The sequence below is a fragment of the Ailuropoda melanoleuca genome, chromosome 16 (assembly GCF_002007445.2).
Source record: "Ailuropoda melanoleuca isolate Jingjing chromosome 16, ASM200744v2, whole genome shotgun sequence".
Lineage (NCBI taxonomy): Eukaryota > Metazoa > Chordata > Mammalia > Carnivora > Ursidae > Ailuropoda > Ailuropoda melanoleuca.
Genome location: NC_048233.1, coordinates 84,691,815 through 84,715,879, shown reverse-complemented (window position 1 = coordinate 84,715,879; position 24,065 = coordinate 84,691,815). Strand labels below are relative to the sequence as shown.

Genomic DNA, 24,065 nt, shown 5'->3' with positions numbered 1-24,065 from the left:
TCTACAAACCTTGAAGCCGTTTGGTGTGTGTGTTTTTTTTTAAGATTTTATTTATTTATTCGACAGAGATAGAGACAGCCAGTGAGAGAGGGAACACAAGCAGGGGGAGTGGGAGAGGAAGAAGCAGGCTCATAGTGGAGGAGCCTGACGTGGGGCTCGATCCCATAACGCCGGGATCACGCCCTGAGCCGAAGGCAGATGCCCAACTGCCGTGCCACCCAGGCGCCCCCCGTTTGGTGTTTTTAAACAGGAGACAGGAAAAGGTCAGTGAGGAGGAACAAATAAATGACAACTGATGTCCTAAGCCTTTTGTGTTTTCCATACTATTAAAAAACAAACCAAAAAAAACCTGCTACAAAGAATCTCTAGCTCACCTATGAAAAGAGGAACAAAAGGAAAACTCAAGATAGACAGACAGACACACACACACACACACACACACAAACACACACAAAATGTTTTGGAGAACAACGGTAAAAAAAAGCACCTTTTTTTGTCTAAGCACAATAATCAATCTAAATTTCCTCAGGGACAATTCATAAGCCAATTATATCCACAATGCGACCTGGTGGAAATCTTGCTCACAGTAAGGTTTTGAGAGGCAAGCTGTCATTTGGAAGAGTTACACAGTCCACAAACAGAGGAACGGGTATTCCTCTAGTAGGAATCAAGTTTTAAAACATATTCCCTTCATATCTACCTTTATCTGTATTGAGCCACTAAAAAACACATAAATTACAGTGTAATTTCTAAATACACATCACAGTTCTAAAATTTTTTTTGCCAAAATACTCTATGGATATTACCTAGTGTCATGTCCACAGAACTAGAAGTACTGTAAATGCTGAAAGGGTTTATCTGGGAGTTGGCAAGGACCATTGTTCCCAAAGGAGAAAAAAGGAAGGACCGCATTCAGGATGAGAAAAATGTGTGAAGCTACAACTAAACTCAGAGATTCTCACCTCAAGTGTATCTTAAAACACTTAATTACCTATAAGAATCTATGTAAATATTAAATAAACAAATAAATAAATAATTGTGCCATTTTCAATACTACTTTGTCAACCACCCACCACAGGGGAAACAGCATCTAGAACATTCCCCATTCACCACATCTACTATCAATAAAAAGGAATAATCGATTCTAGAAGCAAGAAAGGAAGGTAATGAGTGGAGTAAAACTTTAGTCCCCCATGTCTTTATCCATTCAATATGTACTTTTTTTATAGCCTTATTGCAATATAAAATTTATAAAGTTCACTTCTTTAAGGTATACAATCAAAGAAAGTTGATATGTATTTTTAAATATATATTTTTAAAACAACAGTCACTGGTCTGTTTTGTAATACCTGTATATCATATAACGTTTAGAGATCACCACAAAAAATAAGGACAAAAATTAATATCACATCTAATCTAACCATCTAAAAAGCCACTTTATTTTTTTTAAGAATTTTAGTTATTTATGCTAGAGCAAGAGAGAAAGAGAGAACAAGTCAGGGGGAGGGGTAAAAGGACAGAAAGAAGCAGACTCACCACTGAGCAGGAAGCCCAATATGGGGCTCAATCCCGGACCCCAGGATCATGACCTGAGCCGAAGGCAGACACTTAACTGACTGAGCCACCCAGGTGCCCCTAAAAGCCATTTTAGAATGTCTCCAGACAGTTTTCTCAATAGGTATTGGGTAAGACCTGAAACTGTGGGAAACAAATGGCAGACAGGCAACAGGAAGCAAATTCCCTACAAAGAAGTGAGCAGATTAAAACCTAAAAACATTTAAAGGGGAACAACTAACAGAGGAAAACTAACAGGTCCTAGAAATAACGAAGAAAAGGGACATTTTAAAATAATCTGGACGAGGGCAAACGTATTCAGCTTAATTAAACAAATGAGGAGAAACCACAGATATTAATACTAGAAATATCATGGTTAAGCAAGCTTCTCTTTAAAATAGTGTTATCTAGGGACACCTGGGTGTCTCAGTCGGTTAAGCGTCTGCCTTTGGCTCAGATCATGATCCCAGGGTCCCGGAATGGAGACCCACATTAGACTCCCTGCTCAGCAGGGAGCCTGCTTCTCTCTGCCTGCCATTCTCCCTGCTTGTGTGCGTGCACTCTCTCTCTCTGACAAATAAATAAATAAAATATTTTTTAAAAAATAGTGTTATCTAATAGAACTTTTTGTGGTCCTGAAAATGTTCTAGATCTGCCTTGTCTAATACGGAAGCCACTAACCACATGTCACTAGTGTGACACGAAATGCAGCTAATACAACTAAGCAAGAGAATTTTAAATTTTATTCAATTTTAATTAATCTTAACTTAAATAGCAACTAGTGGTTACTGTATTGGACAACACAGCTTTAAAGATAAAACAGCTTATGATGTTAAGATTTAATTGGATGTCAAATGGAATGCTTTCACAAACTGTTTTCTGGAAGATACATAAGCTAAGTAACAATTTATCATCATTTATTGGCCTTCTCTACTGCTCTTCTACTCTACTTCTCTACCCAAGGTAGAGGCCAGGTATAGGTCTGTCTAAGCAGCTCCCTGAGCTGTGACTGCAGCTCTTCTCTGGTTTGTAATAAGGTAAAAGGGATGCAGGTCCACCAGGCTTTCTAACCAGACAACTGCCTTGTGAATGGCAGGAAGAAGAAAATACTCTAGGTCTTGATTCTTGATTCTCTAAAACCATCAGAAGCTATGCTGGTTATTCTTCCAACTAGACCTAGAAAAGGGAGGATTCTGTCCATGCTTGCCAATCTAAAACCAAACCACCTCACTCAATCCAGCCCAAGGGGCCTCTGAAAGACATTCTAAGACTAACTTCAAACTATCTTTTCTCAAGAGCCCTAATACTACTCTGAACCCACACTGGAAAAAGACCAACTCTTATGAGCATTCCCACAGCTACCCTAGATGCCTAAAGTACTCCCAGAATGTGATGCTGCAGATGGAAGCCAAGCCAACTCCAAATTTCGGAGAACACACTAAACCTTCAAGTCCAGGCTAAAACAGAACAAGCTTCCTGAGCTGAGGCAGTGAAAAGACACAGCCCATGTTCTTACTTGTACCTCCCTCATGCACGCTAAGGCAAACACACACAGTAACAGTAGCAGCTTATTGGCTCAGCTAAGAAATTGGAAAACTAGTTTAAAAAGAAATCACATAACCACTAAGGTGCCCAAAAGATCTGTAAATCAATACATGTAAAACGGACTCTGTGAAAGTCATTCTCTTTCTGACTTAAGGAATCTGAGCTTCCACAGGGACAATGGATAATATCACCCTGATAGAGAGGATATTCTATTACAACACTCACAATGTGAAACTCAAATCTTCTAAGATACGAATACGCTTTTAAGACTTTTAATGCTAGGGAAATAATAGAAATTTTACCAGATCTCTCTTATTTGATCAATTTCATTTACTTCATATCTATCATTTAAGAAGTACTTTCTCTTACAGACCTATAGATCCTATTTTGTCTTTATTTCACTCACATTTTAGAATGAATGGCAAGCAAAAGTATTCCCAATCAATGGATAAAAAAAACTAAGGTGTGGAAGAGTTTGCTCTGGCATACAATAAGAATATAAGAATAATATATCCTGGCTTGCCTAGTGCTTTCGTGGTTAGAGGGGCAACTGTCCCTAAGTGTCTTGATGGAAGTAATACTTCTACTGCAGACTAGTCATGCCAACTTAGCCATGGCCACCTCCTTTGGTTCTAACAGCTTTATTCAATAAGGCTTAACTTGGATACCCAATTAAAAAAAAATAAGTGGTCTAAGGAGAAATGTGACTGATAACTCCTGAACTCTTTCCCTAAGTGCACATACAGATAAGGATATGCAAATGTGCTCTGTACTCAAAGACAAATGTGATACAGTTTGTAAGCGATATAGCAGAACACATTTTATCTCCCAATAATTGGTTTTATGCCACTGAGAAAATTTTGTACACCTGTGAAATTCAATAATTTTTCTGCCTCCCCTACTGAAGTAACTCAAAAAGAGAAAAGAACATCAGGGAAAACTTCACCATACAAGGACCAAAGAGAAGGGATCAACGATGAACTCTTCCCTTAACATCAAGCAACATGCCACCTGCCTCTAATGTTGCCACACCACTAGCCAGTACACGGGCCATAGCAGAGGAAGCACTACTTAGTATGGAGAGAAAACAATGCTGACTTCTAAAGCTGTGAATTTCATGAACTATAAGGACCCGCCTGCTTATAACAGAATCTTAAAAGCCAGTTGTATTTCCCAGTGATCACCTCTGGAGAGTGAAAACAGAGGCAAGACTGGGGGCTTTTTCCTTTAAAATTTCCGTCTTTCTGTACTGCTTGAATTTCTAATCATGGACATTTATTAATCTTTTAATTTTAAAAAATGCTGGTAAGGGGCGCCTGGGTGGTGCAGCGGTTAAGCGTCTGCCTTCGGCTCAGGGTGTGATCCCAGCGTTCTGGGATCGAGCCCCACATCAGGCTCTTCTGCTATGAGCCTGCTTTTTCCTCTCGCACTCCCCCTGCTTGTGTTCCCTCTCTCGCTGGCTATCTCTATCTCTGTCAAATAAAGAAAAAAAAAAAAAAAGCTGGTAAAAATGTCAATGAATAAAACAATTTAGTTATTTTAAAGCCAACTAGGTATTCTCTTCAACCATTAAAAAGTTAAAATATATATAAAGCCTTAAATCCACAATCATGTTTACATTTCTTAAGTGCATTTATATTACATGCTTGTGTCTCATTTAAATTACATGAGGCAAGAATGTTAATCCTAGGCTATACAGAGAGTGCTACATACAGGGTGCACATTGCCAATATATTCTAAACATGAACAAGTAAACAAGGAGACCTCAAATTAACCAGATGACTCTAGTAATTGGAAGGGCCAATAGCAGGACATTTTCTCCCCACAGGGTGTTATTTTCCATCCTGCAGATAAAACAGCATGCTCCAAAGAGCACAAGTATTCCACAAGGAGCTGGGAGGCATAGGGGTGATGGCTGAAAAACAAAGTCAGAGCAGGACAGCTGACAATCTCAAGGACTGGTTGGTAGACATGACATAACTGCATGCTCCTAGCAGGTGAAAACAACAAGCCAACCTAAGCCTCTCACACCAAGTCAGCATAATAATTGCCCATTTACTCAGGATGGTAGGTTGTTTCTTGGGCTAAGAATTTATTACATGGACTTTTCAGTGACCAATAAGCACAGACCCCCCCCAAAAAAAAAATCAACAGCAATCAGTGATTTTATTTATCTCCTTCTGTTGCACAACAGCTTCTTCCCAGTTGGCTCAATGCCTTTTTAATCTAACAAGCTAGAAAAAGCAGTTGTCCAAATGTCACCAATCAAACATAGAGATAGATGTGAAGGAAGAATGGGCAAGCATGTATTACTAACACTGGACCAAGGCAGGAAAGGGTACAGTGCTTTCATGTTTGAAAGAGGAAGATTAAAATTCTTTGACTATAGATGGACCTACCTAGAAAGAGAAAAGCCTGCTAAGGACCATTACACACTAAACTCCCATTTGAGTTTGGTGTTGTGCTAGGGCACTGGCCAAAGCAAACTAAACTAACGTGGCTTCTGATTACCCTAAAGGAAAGACAAAGAAAAAAGAAAGTGTAAGTCAGTGAAGTGAATGCTGAAACACAAAGGACATGAAGAGTAAGGGGAGGGGAGAGTGGGGCATGAATGGAAGACAATTTAGCATTATCTAAAAAAAGTTTCAGATGTATACTCTACAAACAGCAATTCTACCTCTAAATATAAAGCCAACCAAAAGAAACTTTTACAAGGAACACCAGGAGTCCAAAAATATTTAAAGCATTACCGCTCATGTTAACAAACAAGAAACAACCCAAATGTTCAACAAAACGAGAATTATGATATATTCATACAATGAAATTCTATCCGTTAGTGAAAATATTTAAACTAGAGTCGCTATACCCCACTAACAAGTCTCACAAGCTTAATGCTCAGTTTAAAACCCACTAACACAACTGAATTAATTCACAGAACACATACAGTATGATGGCACTTAATATAAATATCAACACTCAAAACTAAAAAATATTGTTTAGAGATGCACGCATGCAATAAAACTATTTTTAAAGGACAAGGGAAATAATAAACACACAATTCAGGATAGTGTTTACCTTTGTGGGGGGAAGTAGGGGATATGGTCAGGAAGGGGAATCCTGAGGGCTTCAACATAATTTATAATGCTCTATTTCTTAAGCTGAGTCAAGTATAAAAATGTACTTTTCATCATTTTGTAAAATATCCTATCTAGGAGACAGCTCTGTGTGCATGTGTGCGTGTGTATATGTAATTTTGTTTGCAAGAAATGATGCAAAATAAAGGGGGGGGGAGATAAATAGAGTTGAGGCTGGAACCTGACAATACTTCCTAACCCCCACTTACACATCCATCTACCCAAGGCTGCTAACAGAATAAGGAGCGAGTTCAAAACTCCAAGGCAACAGAATCGGCTCAGTTTAGAGGTGACAAAAAAATCACCTCTAGGCACTTATCTGGGCTTACTAGGTGAAACCAGCTCCACAGTGTCTGTTCCCAGGGTAAACTGTAAGACACTGCACACTGTCCCCAAAGAGTTGGAGAAAGAAAGACTGCTTTGCCAATACAGAAACAGAAAACATCACAAACTCAGGCATATTTTACCAATGAAAGGAAAGTCCCCAGATGGTTCCAACACACACAGGAATGGATTGAATTTAAGGAACAAGGCAGTAATTTTATGTAGCCCTCCAGGGCTAGGAGAATTTGTGACTAGCTACTAGCTACTGTATATGAAAAATACACTTAAAGACACACTAAATAGGACTTTTACAAGAGCACAGAGGCCAGGACCGACTGTGTGTAACCTGAAGCACAAATGAACGTGCGCGTATTGAAAACTAGAAACCTCAAGGATTACTCTCTGGGCTTTACCTGGCAGAAGGTGACAACGGAGTTTGGCACACGCTGAGTATATTGGGAAATAACAATATCAAAAGACATCTATACCACATCTATGTAACATATGTACAGCCCACGGGCGCCAACGAGGCAGGGAAAAGAGCCTGTGACATTCGCAGGGAAACTGACCGTCAGGAAGGCCGGATTCGGTCAGATCGTCGAGAGAGAAGGCCCCGGGCTGAGAGTCCAGAAGGCCCCAATCGGGGAGGGGAAAAGGGTGGTCCCGGGCCGAGGCAGAAGGTGGGGCTGCCAGGAGAGGGCGGGGTCCCCGCAGGAGGAGTCCCGGGAGGCCAGGCAGGAGCCAGGCCGGGCAGCCAGGGGGAATCCAGGGAGGGGGCGCTCCCTTGGGTGCTGGGACGGGGAGGAATGAGAAGGCGGGGGCCTGTCACAGACCCGGCCCTGCGGCCCCAAGGGCCCGGTCACCCCGCCCGCCGCTCACCTGGGCACGCAGCTGGACGAGCTCCGGTCCACCTCCCAGGTGGCGTACAGGTTCATCTGCACCGGGGCGGGGGTGCGGCCTGGCCCCGGGCCGCTGGGAGGCGCGGAGCCGGAGGCCACCGCGACGGCCATGGAGGTGGAGGTGGACGAGGACGAGGAGGAGGCTGCCGCCGCCGAGGTGGACGAGGACGACGAGGTGGCCTGGGCCAGCTTGGGGGGCGTCGGCTGCTGAGGCGTCGGCTGCTGCGGCGGCTGCTGCTGTTGCGGGGACTGGGCGACCCCAGAGCCCCTCTGGCCGCTGCCGCCCCCGGCGCCTCCAGGACCACCGCCCGTCCCTCCGCGTTCAGCCATGGCCCGGCCGGGAGTGGGGGGCGCGGGGCTTACGGGGATCCGGGCGACGCCGAGAGGACGCCCAGGCTTCTCCCACGGCGGCGGCGAAGGATCGGCTCGTCTCCTCAGCCCGCCCGCCCGAGCGCGCGAGCGAGCGAGCGAGCGAAAGGCTGCACGCACGCGCGAGGCCTCTCGGCGCGCGGTCCTCGCGCTCGCCCGCCGCTGCCTGTTGCGGCTCGCGCCGCCGAGACACTGGGTGGGCGTGTCCGGGGGGGCGGGGAGCTCTGGCTGGCGCCGGCCCCACCCAGCGCCGGTGGGCGGGGCCCGAGCTCGCGCTCGCGACCCTGGCGAGCCTGTGGGCGCGTTCCCCTCGCTCCTCTTGCTCACTAGCTGCCCGCGCTCCCCTCGCTCACGAACCCGGCCGGACCCTGCCCTCAAATTCACGGCGCGGGCAGCAGCAGCCAGCGGGCCGGGTGCTCCCCTCCCCCGTCGTCCTCGCCGCAGCAACAGCCAGGCCAGCGGAAACTCCGCTTTTCCGGGGCGCGGCCCCGGCCAGGAGGAGGGCTGCTGCGGGAGCGCGCCTCGGGCCCCTCGGATCCTCAGAGCCGAAGCAGAAGCAGCCGCTGGCCGAAGCCCGCGTCGCGCCAGCCTACCTGGCCCCCCGCTTTGCCGCCCCGGGGTTTCTTCACGACCTACAAAGGGAGCCGTGGCTACCCAGTGGTCGGCCCACGTTCCTGTGGGCCGTTTAGTTTCCATCCCTTCTTCTCTCCACCATAGGCGCATGGGCTCAGGGACCTAGAGTCCAAAAGGCCCTTGCAGGGGTGAAATATAAAGCTGAGCCCTGGCCCATCTGGAGCCACCCTTCCTCCTTTTCTGTCCTAAAGCTCCCCTCCTCCAAATTAGCATTATATAGTTCCAGGGCCCCCCATCCCTGCCCTTAATTTCTTCCACCTGTATTGTTTTCTCTGCTTCACCATTTTCTTAATCTCTTAACATCCTACTCCTCCCAAAACCTAGCTCAATCAACTGCCACGTCCAACATGGGCTCTCCCTCACTACCCCTCTCCTCCCCCATCCGTCACCTCCAAAAACCATCTTGAAGCCTCCTGACATCGGCACCTTGGTTGGTGCACTTAGGGCAAAGCAACACCAGTAGTACAACAGCATATGACTTCTCTCCTCAGCACCCAGCAAATGCCCGTTGGGCCCCTGAAGTCCAACCTTGTCTGGCCTGTTGGGAAGACTTCTTGGGACCAAAGGACTAGAACCTGGAGAAAGCAAGCCCCCCACCCACCACCCCACACCGAGAGACTGGGTGACTGAAACCACTCAGGAGTTCACATGGACTCAGGACAATCTAGATCTTGAGCTGTGTTCTCTCCCAGGTATGGACTTGGGACTCTTTTGGCCACAGGTCTATTAGGAAGGCTTGACCTGGCCTACTTCCCAAGCCCACTGCACTTCCTCAGCCCAGCCAGGGTGCTAAGCTGGCTATTTTTAGTCCCCAAGGACAAAGTAATAAGGTCGAACCAGACCTAGAGGTACTTCCCGGAGAGCCGTCTCACAAAAGCAGGCAGTGGTAAGACACAATTTCGGCCTGGCTTTGAATTTATCACCAGTCTCAACTGCAACATGTGATCCAGGAGCATGCCCCTGGTCACTGGGGCAGCCCTGAAGTTGCAGAAAAAGCCTGTTCTGGTCCTTCTGCATGAGAGGTTTAAGAGACGAAGGAGGATCAGAAGTGTTACATATGCATCTCTTTCCTTGGGAAACAGCTTTATTTACAAAACAGGTCTAAAATAAGAACATGAAATGACAAGTCCTTGGGAATTGTGGGAGAGCTGGCTCTTGGGGACCATGTGTAAAGCCCAAGCATCCAGACAAAGGGCCTAAAGGAGAGCCAGGTGTGTGAGGGGGACCTAAAATTTGAACTCCTTGTATTTCTTGCTGCCCCCGCGGCTGTCCTGGGGCTGAGCTTTCCGTTTCTTTTGCTAGAGGAGAGAAAGAGAAACAGGTTACAACAGGTGAAACAACCCACTGGCCCCCAAGACAAGAGTGGGCAGCCTGACAGCCACATAGGTCTGTGGAAAAAGTGCTAAAACTGGATTCTCAGACTTGCATGAGTTCTCCTCCCTGTGCCTTAGTTTCATCATCCTTAAAGAGGGCAGCCCACCAGAGGATTTCTAAGGCTTCCAGCCCCAGGGAAGCTCAGGGCAGCAGACACGGAGTACACCCTAATTCCCAGAGGACACGTCACTGAAAAAGGGAGTTCCTGGTACCTAGTACCTGGCTCACACCCAGCTGGGCTCCCCGGTGACCTCCTACCTTTTGTTTGGCAGCATGCTCGGCCACCATGTCACTAAAGTCTTCCTTCTCCACCTGTGCCTGCTGCTCCCGCACATGCTCCTCATACTTCTGGGTCATGGCCATGGGATCCAGCTCCAACTCTTCAGGTGCCAGGGCCACTTCCACACCTTGTAGCTCAGGAGCCGGACCCTTCCGGCTCATCACCTAGAAAAGGGATCAGAGTCTTGTCATCTATAGAGAGGCTTAGAAGACTTCGTTTCTGCCCCCTTTCCCAGCCTCCAAAAGAGTGCTCACTGTGGACATGTCATAGATGTGGGTTGATCCCATCATGGCTCCCCCAACAGTGGCTGTTCTCTTCTCTGGTAACACAGTGAACAGCTGAGGTGTCTCGCTTCTGCAAAGGACAATGGAGTCAGGCCCAAAAGGGAAGGTACATAAGGATCTCCAGAAGGGGAAGCAAAGAGAACACAAGCAGCACCTCCACCCAGCTCCCAGAGAGATACCAAGACACCCAGAGGAAAAATGATGCCTAGGCTGCCTCTGCAGGTCGTAGAGACTCATAAGAGGAAAGGACTGGGTCAGTGGGGAAGGGGATGGAGCAGTGCTGATTCCAGGAAATACAGCCTGGAAGGAATACAGGGACTGAGTTAAAGGATCCTCTGAAAAAAGTTTAGAGGATCAGAGACCAATATTCCCACATGTGAAGAAGGGTTAAGAGTCAGACTGAATGCTTCCAGAAGAACTCTTGTACAGAGATGATGGCAGGAGAAAAAGAGACAACAGCTCCTGCCCAAAGTTGTACCTGGAGTTCTAACATAGAGAACTCAAACTTCCAGTACCTCCTATGGTGCAAGAACCATCTGAGCCAGTCTCGCCACGTATTTCAATCATTCCACTCAAAACACAAGAGCAAATCTACCAATATCAATCCCGACCTCTCCCTACCTCTCCCCCTGGAAGGGGTAACAATCTATTCTCACATAGCAGCCAGAGTTAACACCTTAAAACAGCTCAGATCTTGTCATTCCTTTGCTCAAAATCCTCTGAGGCTTCTGATTATTTAAATAAACCCAACTTCCCTACGTGATCTAAACGTTCATAATCTGGTCCCTTACTTAATCCCTTTTCACTATACTCCAACCACAGGACCCTTCTTTTCTTCCTTGAATATGCAAAGCTTGAGACTTCTTCAGAAGGAGTAACAGGGACCAGATCTACCCTCCCAACTGAAACAACCAAAAAAAAAAAAAAAAGGGCAAAACACATGAAACGAAGATCTCCAAGTAACTGGACAGAGGGTAGCAAAGGAGAGTAACTCGTAAGACAGGAAACAAATGAGGTGTGTCCTTCAGTTGCTCTGCCTACTGCATTGAGAGAGTCCGCAGGCCATAGAACAAGGAGGCGGAACCCATGGAGGGCCCACAGGACTCGCGCTGACTGAGTTCAAGGGATGAAGCTGAACTCCAGAGAGACCAAGGGAGCTAGAGATCAGAGGGCAGAGTCCTAGAGAAGAGACAGCAGCACAGAGACTTGAGAACTCGAGAGACCGACAGAGGGTCCTCCTCAGTACTCAGGTGAGTAAAGTACCAGAGCTGGGGAAAGAACCACCCAGAAGGGCTATGGCAACAGTGCCTGCTGCCCACATGGGACTGGGAACAGTGCCTAACTCACTGGCCTGATTAAAAATCCTCCTGATTAACAGGGCATTGGGTAGAGTATACAGAATGTCCTGTGCCTCGTAGTGGAGAGGACTGCACACCGCTTCAGGAACCTGAAAAGCAAGACCTGAGAGAATCAAACTGTTTCCAAGTACCTTAACTGTGAGCCTAAACAAACCTGAACAAGCGTTATAAGAATGTAAAAGATCCCTGCACCCAACAAGGTGAATTTTACAAAGTCTGGCTTTCAATCAAAAATTAACAAGCATGTGGGGCAGCTGGGTGGCACAGTCAGTTAAGTGTCCAACTCTTGGTTTTGGCTCAGGTCGTGATCTCAGGGTTATGAGATCAAGCCCCGCATTAAGATCTGTGCTCAGCGTGGAGTCTGCTTGGGATTCTCTCTCTCTCTCCCCCTCTGCCCCTCCCACTCATACTCTTTCTTTCTCTCTCAAATAAATGAATCTTTAAAAAAAAAAAAAAAAGAAAGGAAATACAAAGAAAAAAGAGATATTTTCAAAATGAACAGAGGATCAGTGAGCCAGAAGGCAGCTTCAAGAGACCTAACACATATATGACTGGAGTTGCCGAAGGAGAAGAGAAAGCAAAGGGAGCAGAAAATATATTTGGAAAGGGCACCATGGTGGCTCAGTTGGTTCAGTGTCTGACTCTTGACTTCAGCTCAAGTCATGATCTCAGGGTTGTGAGATCAAGCCCCATGGAGCCCCCTTGGGATTCTCTCTCTCCCTCTCTCTCTGCCCTACCCCAACTCTCTGCCCTACCCCACCCCAAAATAAGGTACTAAAAGTAAAAAATTACTGTTGACCTAGAATCATATTCCTGACCAAATAAAAAATCTTTCAAAAGGACATTTAAATAAAACCAAAAAAAATTTTTAAATAAATCTTTCAAAAGGACAAACGAAGAAGTTTTTAGACCGCCAACACTGAAAGAATTCGTGATTGGCAGACCCACAACAAGAAATGCTGAAGGACGCCTTTCAGGTGGAAGGAAAATGCTACCAGATGGAAACCTGGACGTACACGAAGAAATGAAAGAACACGGAGAATGATAATTACATGAGTTAATGTAGGACTAATTATTCAAATCTCTCTAAAAGGTAACTTTAAAAAAAAAAAAAGACAACTGACCATTTAAACAAAAATAACCACATAGTGTAAGATTTATAACACGTCAAAGTAAAAAAGCATGACAACAGTTAAAGGTTGGGAAGAGAGAAATGGAAGTATACTGCTGTTAGGTGTTCACTACTCCCCAGAAGTGGTAATATCACTTGAAGGTAGACTGTGATAAAGATGGATACTATAAACCCTACAACAAACACTAAAAATAATAAAACAGAGCTTTACAGTTAATAAGTCAACAAAGGAGATAAAACGGAGTCATCAAAAAAATGTTCAATTAATTTAAAACGTAGGCAAATGGGAAAATGGAACAAAAAAACAGAATGGGCAAAGAGCAGATCACCTCAGGAAAAAGGGGTCAATTCATCAAGAAGACTTAACAATCCCACACATTTACATACCTAGTAAGAGAGTTCCATTGCAAGACTATGAGAAACCCATGCCTGTCTTAGGTACTCACGGTTCCTTCTGCCCCAGATCACCCTGTGCTTAGATCTTTCCTCGCATTGAGCTCTCGGCTCAAATACCTCAGTAAGACCTTCCCAAAGATCCTCCCACCACCCAAATCCCTCCACATCCCATTACCTAGTTGACTTTGCTTCACCATCCTATCCCTATCTGAAATCACCTTGTTCTCTGATGAACTGCTCGCCTTGTGTTCTTTACTGCCTAGAGCAGTGCCGGGCACAGAGCTGGGTGTTCCATAATTGGTTCACAAGGTGGGGACAGGGGGGTGACAAGTCAGCTGGCCAACCCAGAGGGCTAAGGGAAGAGGAAGACCTTCCCACTCAGCCCTGCCTGTTTCTCTCACCCGTCCATCGCTTCTTCAATCTTCTTCTTCCTCAGCTCAATGAGTTCAGGGGTCTCCATTCCAGCTGGCACTGACGAGAACCCTCCAGGAGTGATGAGGCCACTTCGAAGAGAGAAACAAGCTCTGGAGTAAAGAGAAGGTCCCCAATGACAGACCACTTTAGAGACAGACTCTGCTCTCCCACCTGTCTGCAGGGGTAATAAAGCCTGTCTCATCTGGTTTATCCTCATCGCTCTCCTCCTCTTCCTCTTCTTCTGAAGACTCTTCATCAGATGGCTCCAGCTCCCCCCAAGGGGTCCTATCAATCTCTTCTTCCTCAGTCTTGGTCTGAAACAGATCATTCAGTCATTCAGCAAACATTTACTATGTACCTACAGCACATATCAAGTTGTTGTAAACTGAAGGGATATAAAAGTAAACAGACAATAATCTCTGCCTACAGAGAGCTCATATTCTAGTGCAGAACTTAAGTGAGTCACACCTTAGGGAAATGCATGCCCTTTTCCAGATTCTGAACTTCCAAACACCCAGTTCCCTAATACTTAATCTATAAACCAACCACCTCTACACTTCATGACCTGAAGTAAGACAACCATGGCCTATACCTGAAATTCAGCAGCATTGGTTCCAAACACATCCCCGTAGAGTGGTTTCCCAGTCTCATCTACTGGGGGTTTGCCCCAGCCACCAGCATGGTACCCGAAGGAACAGCTCTGCAAGAGACCAACTACAAGTCAGTTCCACTACTAAGTTCCAGAGCAAAGACTGAAACCCTGGAGAAAAGTCATACCACAGAGCACAAAACTAGCGCTTGGCAACTCTGGAAATTATGATTTCAGAGAAGGATTAAACGTTATAAAGCATTACAAAGCAAAAGCAGTAAGCAACAAAAATCCAGAGATGATAGGATGGGGAGATGGGAGGCAGAGAGGCGACATAAACCTCAGCCTTCACGGCAGAGTCCATGCTGTCTGAAAGTAAATCACATACTTTAAAAAACAGGACTCTTAACTTCTTACTGATTTTCCTAACTTTGGGAAGCTTTTAAAATCTATTTCTTTAAAGGGACAGAAATTTTTACCTAAAGTTTAACAATTACTTCTTTTTCACTTTAATGACTTTGCTATCTATTAAAATTTCTTTAAATCAATGCTTAATATTTAAAAATAAAAGTGTAATGCCCTTCATGAGATAAAATTATTTCCATCTGTCCAACCATGTATATTTCAAAAAGGTACCTGAAAACACATTCACCAAACTTTAAATCTGGTTATTTCTGAATGGTGAATTATAGGTGATTTGTTCTCATCTTTGGACTTGTCAATTCTCATTGACTGTTTTATGGTGAGCATGTCAGGTTTTTTAACAACAAAAACTACTACTCTTTTCTTGGGGAAAAAAAAGAGAGAGACATGGTGGGGTGGGATGAGAGAAGGACCTCCCAAAAAAAAAAAAAGAAAATCATCTTCCAGTTAAAAAGCAGAGGCAGCTAAGAATGAAAGACCAAGGGCGCCTGGGTGGCGCAGTCATTAAGCGTCTGCCTTCAGTTCAGGGCGTGATCCCAGCGTTCTGGGATCGAGCCCCGCATCAGGCTTCTCCACTAGGAGCCTGCTTCTTCCTCTCTCACTCCCCCTGCTTGTGTTTCCTCTCTCGCTGGCTCTCTCTGTCAAATAAATAAATAAAATCTTTAAAAAAAAGAAAAAAGAATGAAAGACCAGTGCTCACCTCGGGGATGGGCGAGTTCAGCCCAGGAATTTTCAGGTTGGGGTACGACGGGGGTGGTCCATATCGCTGCATGGCAATCAGCCATGGGGGAGGGACCTTGTGAGCGTTCTGCAGGAAAAAGAGAACAGGATACCATCTGCCCAACCCTGTCCTTTGTCTCCCTTCTGCCCCAATTCCCACCCTCTCCTTGGCTTCCCCAGTCAGGTAACTGGCACTCACCGGTCCTACTGGCATCCCCAAGGAAATCCTTAGCTCATCAGACAGATCTCCTGGCTTCTTCTCCTTCAGTCGTGTCTCAAACTCCTTCCCCTGAGAAAAAAAAGAGCTCACTGTACTATGAATGCCAGACACACACTGGGAATTCAACGGCAAGAGGATAGGGGAACAAAGATGAGAAGTCCCAATCCACATCAGATACAAAATCCCACTGAGTGCTGCCCTAGTGCCTGCTGCTTCCATCACTCTTTTCCCTGGCTAGAGTAGGGAAAGGAATAAAGGCCAGGAAGGAGGGGAGAAGACTCCCAGTGCCGACATTAACCCACTAGAGCATGGCCAGATTTAGGACCTGCTTTCTCATCTGCAAAATGAGGGCACTCGACAGGATGATCTCCAAGATCCTTCCACCTCAAAAATTCCCTAGTATTGTGGTGACTGCTATTTCAAGGATCAGGAAAAAAAATAAAAACTTTTCTCCCACCCTCAATACTGTTTTCCTAAAAGCATCTACAACTTGGCACCTCTGCCCCTTATCCAGTCATCACTTTAAAGACATAGACTGAACCTCTCCTCCCAAAAAAAACCTACCTCATTTTAAGATTTCAAATCCCACTCCATCCAAGGGGAGTTAAGAAACAATTCTAAGGCTGAGGAGAGGAGCCACTGTACCAACGTGAAAAGCCTTTCTAACCAAGAGTTACACAGCCGTGACCAAAGGCCCAGTCTTTTCTCCCAAGCCCCTGCACCCGAACCTCATAGTACAGGTCCCCATGGATGGTCAGCTTTGGCTTGGTCTGCCACTTGAAGAAAGCATCGTGCAGTTTCTGGTAGTCAATATCAATCTTCCCCATCTTGGGTCGAACCTTCTCTCGCATTTTGGACTTCATGGTCTTCTGTTCTTCCTGTGGAGAATGCCAGAAAACAGGTCATAAAAAATATTCACCAAGTTCGGCTCTTTATAGATTTGGCTCCCTACTCCCAAAGAAATAAAGGGAGGGACACCTGGGTGGCTCAGTCAGTTAAGCACCTGCCTTCAGCTCAGGTCACGATTCCCATGCTGTGGGATTGAGTCCCACATCAGGCTCCCTGCTCAGCAGGGAGTCTGCTTCTTCCTCTTCCTCTGCCCGTGCCCCTCCACCCGTGCTCTCTCGCTTTCTCTCTCTCAAATAAATGAATAAAATCTTTAAAAAAGAAAGTAAGGGGAAACCTCATGTATCTCATTCCAGAAGTCACCAAAATCCTTCCAGCTCGAACACCTCAAAATTACATAATCCATGCTGAACAAAATGGATGTATCATATAAAATTATCTTCTGCTATGTACATTGATAAATATCTTTTCAAGCCCTCTGATCAATAGACTGACCTCATTAGCTGCCTCTGGACGGAACTGGGTGACTAGAGTCTGAGAGGCAGTTTTCATCATGTACTTTTGTACCTCCTGAATTTTTTTGCAGTACACCACAAGTATTACCTACTCAAAGTATTTAACTTAAAACTTTAAATCTAAGAAGTTATATAACCACCATGAATCTCTAGCCACAAAGTGCATCAAGCTCACACTGGGGAACAGGGAACTGCAGACACAGCCAAAAGCCACCTGCAGGAAAAGCAGTCACCGTGTGCAGATCAAAGAGCTGGCTAAAGTGCAGGCAGAGGAGGAATGAGGAGACAAGGGGGGAAATGGAGCCACGTGGAATCAGAAGTCTCAGCATGGGGCAGGAGAGCTAACTCTAACATTGAGGCCAGGTCTGCCTTTCACGAGCTGATGTCTTTCCCTTGCACCCTTTCTGCCCTCTGTCACATGCAGTGCTGACTTCTGAAGAACGGATAATTAGACAATTAACAAGAAGGCTGACTTCGGGAACCAATTTCCAATTTTGAAATAAGCTGCCATTAAAGGACGTCGATCTCCAGGGCAGATCTGAGCTCTGATCGGAGATCTGATCGGAGATCGGAGCTCTGATCGGCAGATCGGAGCTTACCTTCTCCTGCAGGGCCTCCCGCATCTCCTGGATGCCTGTGCGTTTGATGAAGTCCGGCAGCTCAAACGGGGGCTTCTCAATGCCTCGTTTGCCCTGCAGGTACTTGCGCTTAAAACACCAGTGGCGTGGTACAGGCACAGAATTTCGAGTGGCCTTGAGGTGAACCAAGAGCTTGGGGTCCTGTGCGGTGACATCGTGCATCTCCACAACGTCAGGCCGAGCCACGAGCTGGAAAACACAGCAACATGCCACTAGAAAGCCCTAACTCTCAGATCTAAAACTTTCTCTTTCCCTTCCTCAGAAGACACATGCCTAAGTCACCAAGGCCTCCTTCAAAGCCCTCCTCCCTACCCCCAAAACAAAACCTTGTGCATTTTTAGGAGCTTCTCATGTGGTCTCCCAGCCATGCTCTAGGATCTGCTACATCAGCTCAGGTCTCACCTGCTTGAGTTCAGCCACAGTGAAGCGATTCATCCGGCGCAACTTTTTCTTGGACAACTTGGGGGCTTCTGGCTTCTTTTCCTACAATAAAAACATTGTTTCTTTTGAACAGGACTAGTAGGTGTGAATCGCACTGTCCGGCTCATCCCAAAGGGATTCTCCTTTGCAGAGGTTCACCATGGTCCCTCACTGGATGCACCTCAGCCACCCGTCCCGAGGCCCTACCTCCCCACCAGGCGCATGAGGGCCTCACCTGTTCATCATCACTGCTATCGTCATCGCTGTCCTTGTGCTCCTCCTCAAAGCCCTTCTTCTTGGGGGCCGCAGAGTTCTCCAGTTTGTCAAGTTTCTCTGGCTCCTTCTCCTTCTCCTTCTTCACGTCATCGGTGAGCTGAGGAGGCAGACAATATGGAAATCCCAGCCCTTTGCTCCCCCCTCCCCCCCCAGTTCCTGAACCTAGCACTGAAAAGATGCCTTCCTTACCCTGTCTTTCTCCATCCCTGCCCATTCCCTGCTCAGCCCTGCCCCCTTCCACTGTGGGGCTCCTTGTACCTTGAAAGCCTCAAAAATTCTCTTGAAGAAGATGAAGTTGGGTTCATAAATTTCAGGCTCTTCAGTCACATACTCAATTTCAACGTCAGCTGCTGGGGAGTCAGAGCCACGGGACCGGGTAGACTCTTTCTCTCGGTCCCCAGAGCTCTCAGATGACGCCCCACGAACCCGCTGGGGCTTTTTCTTCTTCTTTCGGTTCCGCCGCTTCCGATTTTTCTTGCAAAAGAAGGAAAACCAACTGGGTCAAAGAATCCAAGCACCTTGCCTGCCCCCTAATCTCCTCATCCGATTTCCCCAAGCGACAGAGGAAGAGGCCTTGAAGTCTGACTCCAAAGTTCTGCTCTTCTCAATCTGTGTGCCTCTCGGCAAATTCCTGCACTTCTCAGAACCTAAATGTTTGCAGCTATAAGACGCAGGCACACATAATGCTCTGAACTCCAAGGATTTATGACAATTAAATGCAAAATATCTGTAAGATGCTTAGGACAGGAACTGACACAAAACAGCAGCTACTATTTATTGAACACCTCGAACTGGTGTTACTTTAGTGCCCAAATACCATCTCCTGATATTCCTTCCAGACTTGGCTCCATCCCATACCTCTTTTTTGGATACAGACACGGTGTCCTCCTCAGTCTCTGATGCTGACTGGCCCAGGGACGAGCGAGTATCTGTTTCCATTTCCTCTTCCTCTGTAAGGGAGAAAGGCGGGCATCAGTCTCCTCGCACTGGTACCCTGCCACTCGCCCACAGTAACCCCTCTTTACCAAGGGCCCGTTTCTCTCTCAAAGCCTCCTCAGGGAAGGGATGGAAGAATGCAGACTCAGCCTTGGCCTCTCCAGGTTCTGCCCTGCAGCCTTGGGACACAACGCACTCACCCTGTTGAGAATTCATCTCTTCCTGGCGGCTCTCCTTCAGCTGCAGGATCTTTTCCAAAGCCTGGGGGATCTTGGGTCCCACAGAGGGGTCATCCATCTGAAAGAGACAGCCCAGACAGAGGAGATGATCTCGGGATTTCTACCTCGTGTACTAGAAAGGCTGCCAGCCAGGTAATGTAAACAGCAGGTAGCAACAATATTAACTGGACCCAATCATCCCTCAGCACCCATCAGAGTGAACCTCAGAATCCTGCCCCAGAAATGCCTCCCAAACCCTACTTCCTGCCCTACCTATATACACTTTAACTAAATACCCGCCCCCCCACCCCTGGAAGTCCTCCTATCTTCTCTCAGAATCCTTCTCTAAAAATTCAGAAACAGTCCCCTCCTAAACCACACTCTCCTGTCCCTAGAAAGAAATCACCAATCTCACCTCTCTATTCTCATCTCCAGGGGGTGGCGGGGGACCACGAGGCCGGGGAACCGGGGCCCCCATGGGCAAAACAGTGGGAGTGGGCCCCACTGGAGCAGCAACTGTGAGAAGAAAGAAATCCAATGTCAGAAGAGACAAAATCCGCATTTTAAAAATTACCTTCCTTGTTAAAGGTCAGTGTGATGGTCACCCTTAGGGAGAGAGGGTGGCTAGAAGGGAGCCTGGGAGAGCTTTTGAGGCATTAGTATTTTGGTTCTTGGTCCCGGCGCTGGTTGCACAAGTTGTTCCGTTTGTAACAATTCATTGAACTGTATGCACTTTATAGGATACGTACTTATGTTTAGAATTTTTCAAACACGTTCCTTTCCCTTCCGTTCCATTTCCAGGGTCTTACCTCGAGGACCCAGAGGAGTGCGAACACCAATCTGGCCCATGTCTTGTGGGGGCCGAGGGACTGGGGTGCCCATCTTGGCAATCTCCTGCTGCCGTTCCTGCTCCAAGAGCACAGCTGCCTATGAGAGAGACGTGGGAGTGAAATGCAGGCTTTTAGCCAACAGGTCCAAGGAGAACAATCAGGTACCACTTGAGTTTGGATATCCTCACCACCCCCACCCTTCCAGGCTACTGATCCAAAGGGAGGAGGCTTCTCATCACAAAAGAAAACCCCTGAAAATAACACCAAAAAACCCCGGGAAACTCCTGGTTTCTAACAGAGAATTTAACATTTAGCTACACACAGCCCTCTATTCTTTAACAAGGGTTTTCTTCCCCCAAGAGATTAAGTTATTTCTAAGGAACAACGATTTCTTTTCTTACACCTGCTCCTCAAGATGTAGCACAATCTAGGCAAAAACAGCCCTTCATAAATAATCTCACATCTTTCCTGTTAATGCTCATTTCCTAATACTCCCAGGAACGCACTGTGGAACCACTGACGGAACGCCCCTCTGAGAGTGAACGTCTTCTGTATCATTCTCTAACTGCATCTACCACGTTTAGTATAAATCCAATACAACTGACTAAATAAATCCAGGATCCACTCATAGGTACCTAAAACGATATCACATAAGACTAACAGGAATCACCAAACTTTTTCTGTAATGGGCTAAATGATAACTATCTTCCACTTTATGGGCCGTTGCAAGGGCTGTAGTATGTTCTTGGTTTGCTAATTTTTTTTCTTAACAATCCTCTAAAGGTAGAAAAACCATTCTTAACTTGCAGGCCATACAAAATCAGGTCACAGTGTGTAGTTTACCAATCCCTGGGCTCCAGAAAAGATGGGATTATTTGGAAGATACTGGAACTTAAGGATAAGGTAACCTCCATGGAAAACTTGCATGGTGCATCTCATTTGGGACACTAAGCACTAGAATTGACAGCCAATGGACTGGACCATCAAGCCAAAGGCTGGGAGGCATTACCCGCTTCTGCTGCTCCAAGAGCTCATGTTCCTTCAGTGAATGATCTCCCTGCTTAAAAAAGAAAACAAGCTCACATCAGCACATCACTATCCCTCAGGCCAGGCTGCCACAACTCTGCTTCCTGGGGTCCTCTTCCAGCCGAAGGCCCATGTTCCGGTCTTGGGTCCAGACCTTCCCAGAAGGATCAGCCCCAGGATCTAGCTTTCTCGGAGGCTCCACTTCCCCCTTAGGACCCTGATGAGACCCACACGGAAGCTGCCACCTGCCCTACCTGCTTGGCACGCTCCTCTTGCTGCATCAGCAATGCTGCCTGCTGCTGCGCCAGCTTCAGCCGCTCCTCCTCTGACAGAGCCACAGGCTCACCCACCCGGAGAGGAGGTGGTGGCCCTAAGTTTGGTGGGCGGGGTCCAACCGCCATAGGAAAGCCAAGGCCAAGGCCTGGTGGAGGCGGTGGAGGTGGTGGAGGAGGTTGCAGAGGAGGGAGTCCCATGGGTGGTGGTGGCATGGGAATCCCAGAAAGCTGTGGGAAAAAATGTGAACATAACTAGTAAATGTTTACCTACTGCAGACATTTGCTAGGGATCAACTATGAGCTAGGTGCTAGGATTCAAAGTCAAATGACAAATAATTCCTGCATACAAGAAAAGAATACTCGATAGCAATACCTATAGAAGAGAATGCTAACTTTGGGACACCAATCAAGGGAAGCTATCGAATGTCTCCCCAGAAAAACATGAGCACAGATTTTGCATACAATTTCAGGAAATTTGAGGACACCTCTAAAGGCCACCTGGGAACTCTTCATCCCACACAGAAAAGTCAATAGTTCCCAGGTCAGAGCCATTGTCCTAGACAAAAATTCAAATCCTGGCTCAGAAAGGACATGGAAGTTGAGAAGACTTAAATAAACTGGAGCCAATATGTCCCAAAAATGATTCACTAAATCTAAAAGCTATGAAATCAAATCAGGGAATGAGCCTTAATGTCTCACTGAACAAAATGGGAACTGTGCCCTGGGAAGGCAAAAAAAGAGTTCTTTCCAGCTGAAAGAGAATCAAATCAGGTTCCAGATCATTTAAGCTGAACCTTAAATGACAGGTAGAATTTGGAGAAGCAGACACTGGGTAAGGAGATAAGGATCAGAACCAAGGGAAAACTGAAGAGCTCCCATTTCTCCCTGTCCAATCTGTTAGTTGCATACCCAATACACTGTATGTGAGAGAGGCTACCCTGAAAAGAAGTCATCTTACAGAGTGGAACAACCTCCTTACCTGTGCCGACATGGGAGGGGGAGCAGCTTTGTCCCCATCTTCACCTCTCAGAACTGGCCGATTCAGCACGATGCCAGTCTGCAAAAGAGAAAGGACCCCACATCAGTCTAAGAGGAGCTGTTCCACAAAACGACATTCATTCCCATTCATTCAACAAAATGTACCCAGTGCCTGTCTGCCAGAGCTTGAGGTAGGCACTGGAGAGGACCAACACATATACAAACAATTACAACAGGTCAGGTAATGGCAAGAACAAGCAGAAAGAGCAAACCCCTGCTTGCTCTGCAGAGCTACGTAAAGACCTAAAACCGAGTGGCGAGGGGTCATGAAGGCCTTCTCCAGAAACTCGGCCTACCCTGACGTCCCGCCACCAGCACTTACCTGGCGGGTGTAAGTCTGCAGCCGTTCCACCAGCTCCTCGCGACTCCCTGCTGGGCAAAGCACAGGATCAATGGGGTAGGTCAGGGCGAGGGGGCCAGAGGGACCAAGTCAAGCCCCAGCGGTCCGCCTCCGCCCCTCCCCCTGCCCCCGGGTCTCCGGGGTAACCAGGCTCCGCTTCTCCCTAGGCCTACGCTGCCCCGGCTCTTGACCTCCCGAGTTCCTCACCCTGGATCGGAGCTCCGATCTCTGCCAATTTGGCCTGAAGCTCCTGGGCAGCCCAAGCGCCATAGTGCCCAGGAGGTGGCGGCGGCGGCAGCTGCAACTCTCCTTTGGGAGGCTCGGGATGCTCGGCCGCCATCTTAGCCGCAAGAAGGCGCGCGACCAACCCGGAAGTTCGAGCCAGACCTGGGGCCCACTTCCCGGAACTTCCGGCAGCGCCATACGCCACGTCCGCTGGAGGATTGGCAGGCCGTTCGCCTTGAGGCCCAGCCCCTGCGGATCTCCAAGGGTCCCGGGGAGACCTGGCCGCAAAGCCTTCTGGGAGTTGTAGTACGCGGGCCCTGTCCTCTGCGGGTCCTACCGCGGGAGGACAGTGCCCCGCTGAAGCACCGGGAACCCGGGGGGCAGGAGCGGGGGTGGGGTTGCAGGGAAAGATGGTCCCGCCCAAAAGGCGTGCTATCCGCGTGTGACCCGCCGGAGCGCAGATCTCCGGCCTTGCGACCCGACTTCCAGCTCAGGAGTGAGAGGCCCGGACGCTTACGTTCCTCAGCGAGTCCTGAAGGACTCATTCCGCCGGCGGCCGCGCGTTGCGGGCGCCAAGCGGGAGGTTGCCGCCGATGCCTGTGATAAAACAGTATCTGATTGTCTGCTCGCCCACCCCCGGCCCACGCATGGATGAATGGGCTGAAAGAGAATCGGAGGCGGAGAGGAGCGGGCTGAGCTCCAGCTGCCGACCTGGGGGAAGGGCCACACTACAGCCCCTTTTTCCACCTATCGGGCCGGATCAAATGTCTCCGCTAGGCTTTCTCCCGCTTTCCTTTCCTTTTCTCCCTTGGAGCTCCCATAACACGTACAAAT

At 47.3% G+C, this 24,065-nt stretch overlaps 2 protein-coding genes across 7 annotated transcripts in view; both read right to left on the bottom strand.

The window, feature by feature from the left end:
• The window catches only part of PACS1 (phosphofurin acidic cluster sorting protein 1), a 142,741-nt gene extending 134,484 nt beyond the window's left edge, over window positions 1–8,257 (bottom strand). Inside the window, exon 1 of one of the 4 annotated variants that reach the window (XM_034644646.1) lies at window positions 7,437–8,257. In XM_034644646.1, coding sequence (XP_034500537.1) covers window positions 7,437–7,786 — 350 coding nt within the window. In that variant the 5' untranslated portion in view covers window positions 7,787–8,257. Of the gene's footprint in view, window positions 1–6,970; window positions 7,066–7,436 lie in introns of those variants that run through there. The other 3 variants (XM_034644645.1, XM_011221547.3, XM_034644647.1) reach the window with 3 other exon arrangements.
• Window positions 8,258–9,509: 1,252 nt separating this feature from the next.
• Window positions 9,510–23,386, bottom strand: SF3B2 (splicing factor 3b subunit 2). Of its 3 annotated transcripts, none has more exons than XM_034644649.1 (22): window positions 23,214–23,386; window positions 22,989–23,038; window positions 22,608–22,685; window positions 21,608–21,856; window positions 21,337–21,387; window positions 20,307–20,424; window positions 19,913–20,013; window positions 19,480–19,576; window positions 19,202–19,293; window positions 18,602–18,817; window positions 18,303–18,440; window positions 18,050–18,130; window positions 17,609–17,836; window positions 16,377–16,526; window positions 15,628–15,717; window positions 15,409–15,516; window positions 14,289–14,396; window positions 13,868–14,010; window positions 13,684–13,785; window positions 10,367–10,466; window positions 10,091–10,276; window positions 9,510–9,756 (listed from the first exon to the last, which is right to left on the bottom strand). In XM_034644649.1, exons 1-22 carry the CDS (start codon window positions 23,344–23,346, stop codon window positions 9,685–9,687), a joined length of 2,691 nt encoding a protein of 896 aa, XP_034500540.1. In that variant the 5' UTR covers window positions 23,347–23,386; the 3' UTR covers window positions 9,510–9,684. The 3 variants fall into 3 exon arrangements, with proteins under 3 accessions (XP_034500540.1, XP_034500543.1, XP_034500541.1); XM_034644652.1 differs by having other exon boundaries at window positions 21,337–21,384; XM_034644650.1 differs by having other exon boundaries at window positions 22,989–23,035; window positions 23,214–23,385.
• Between the last annotated feature and the right edge of the window lie 679 nt (window positions 23,387–24,065).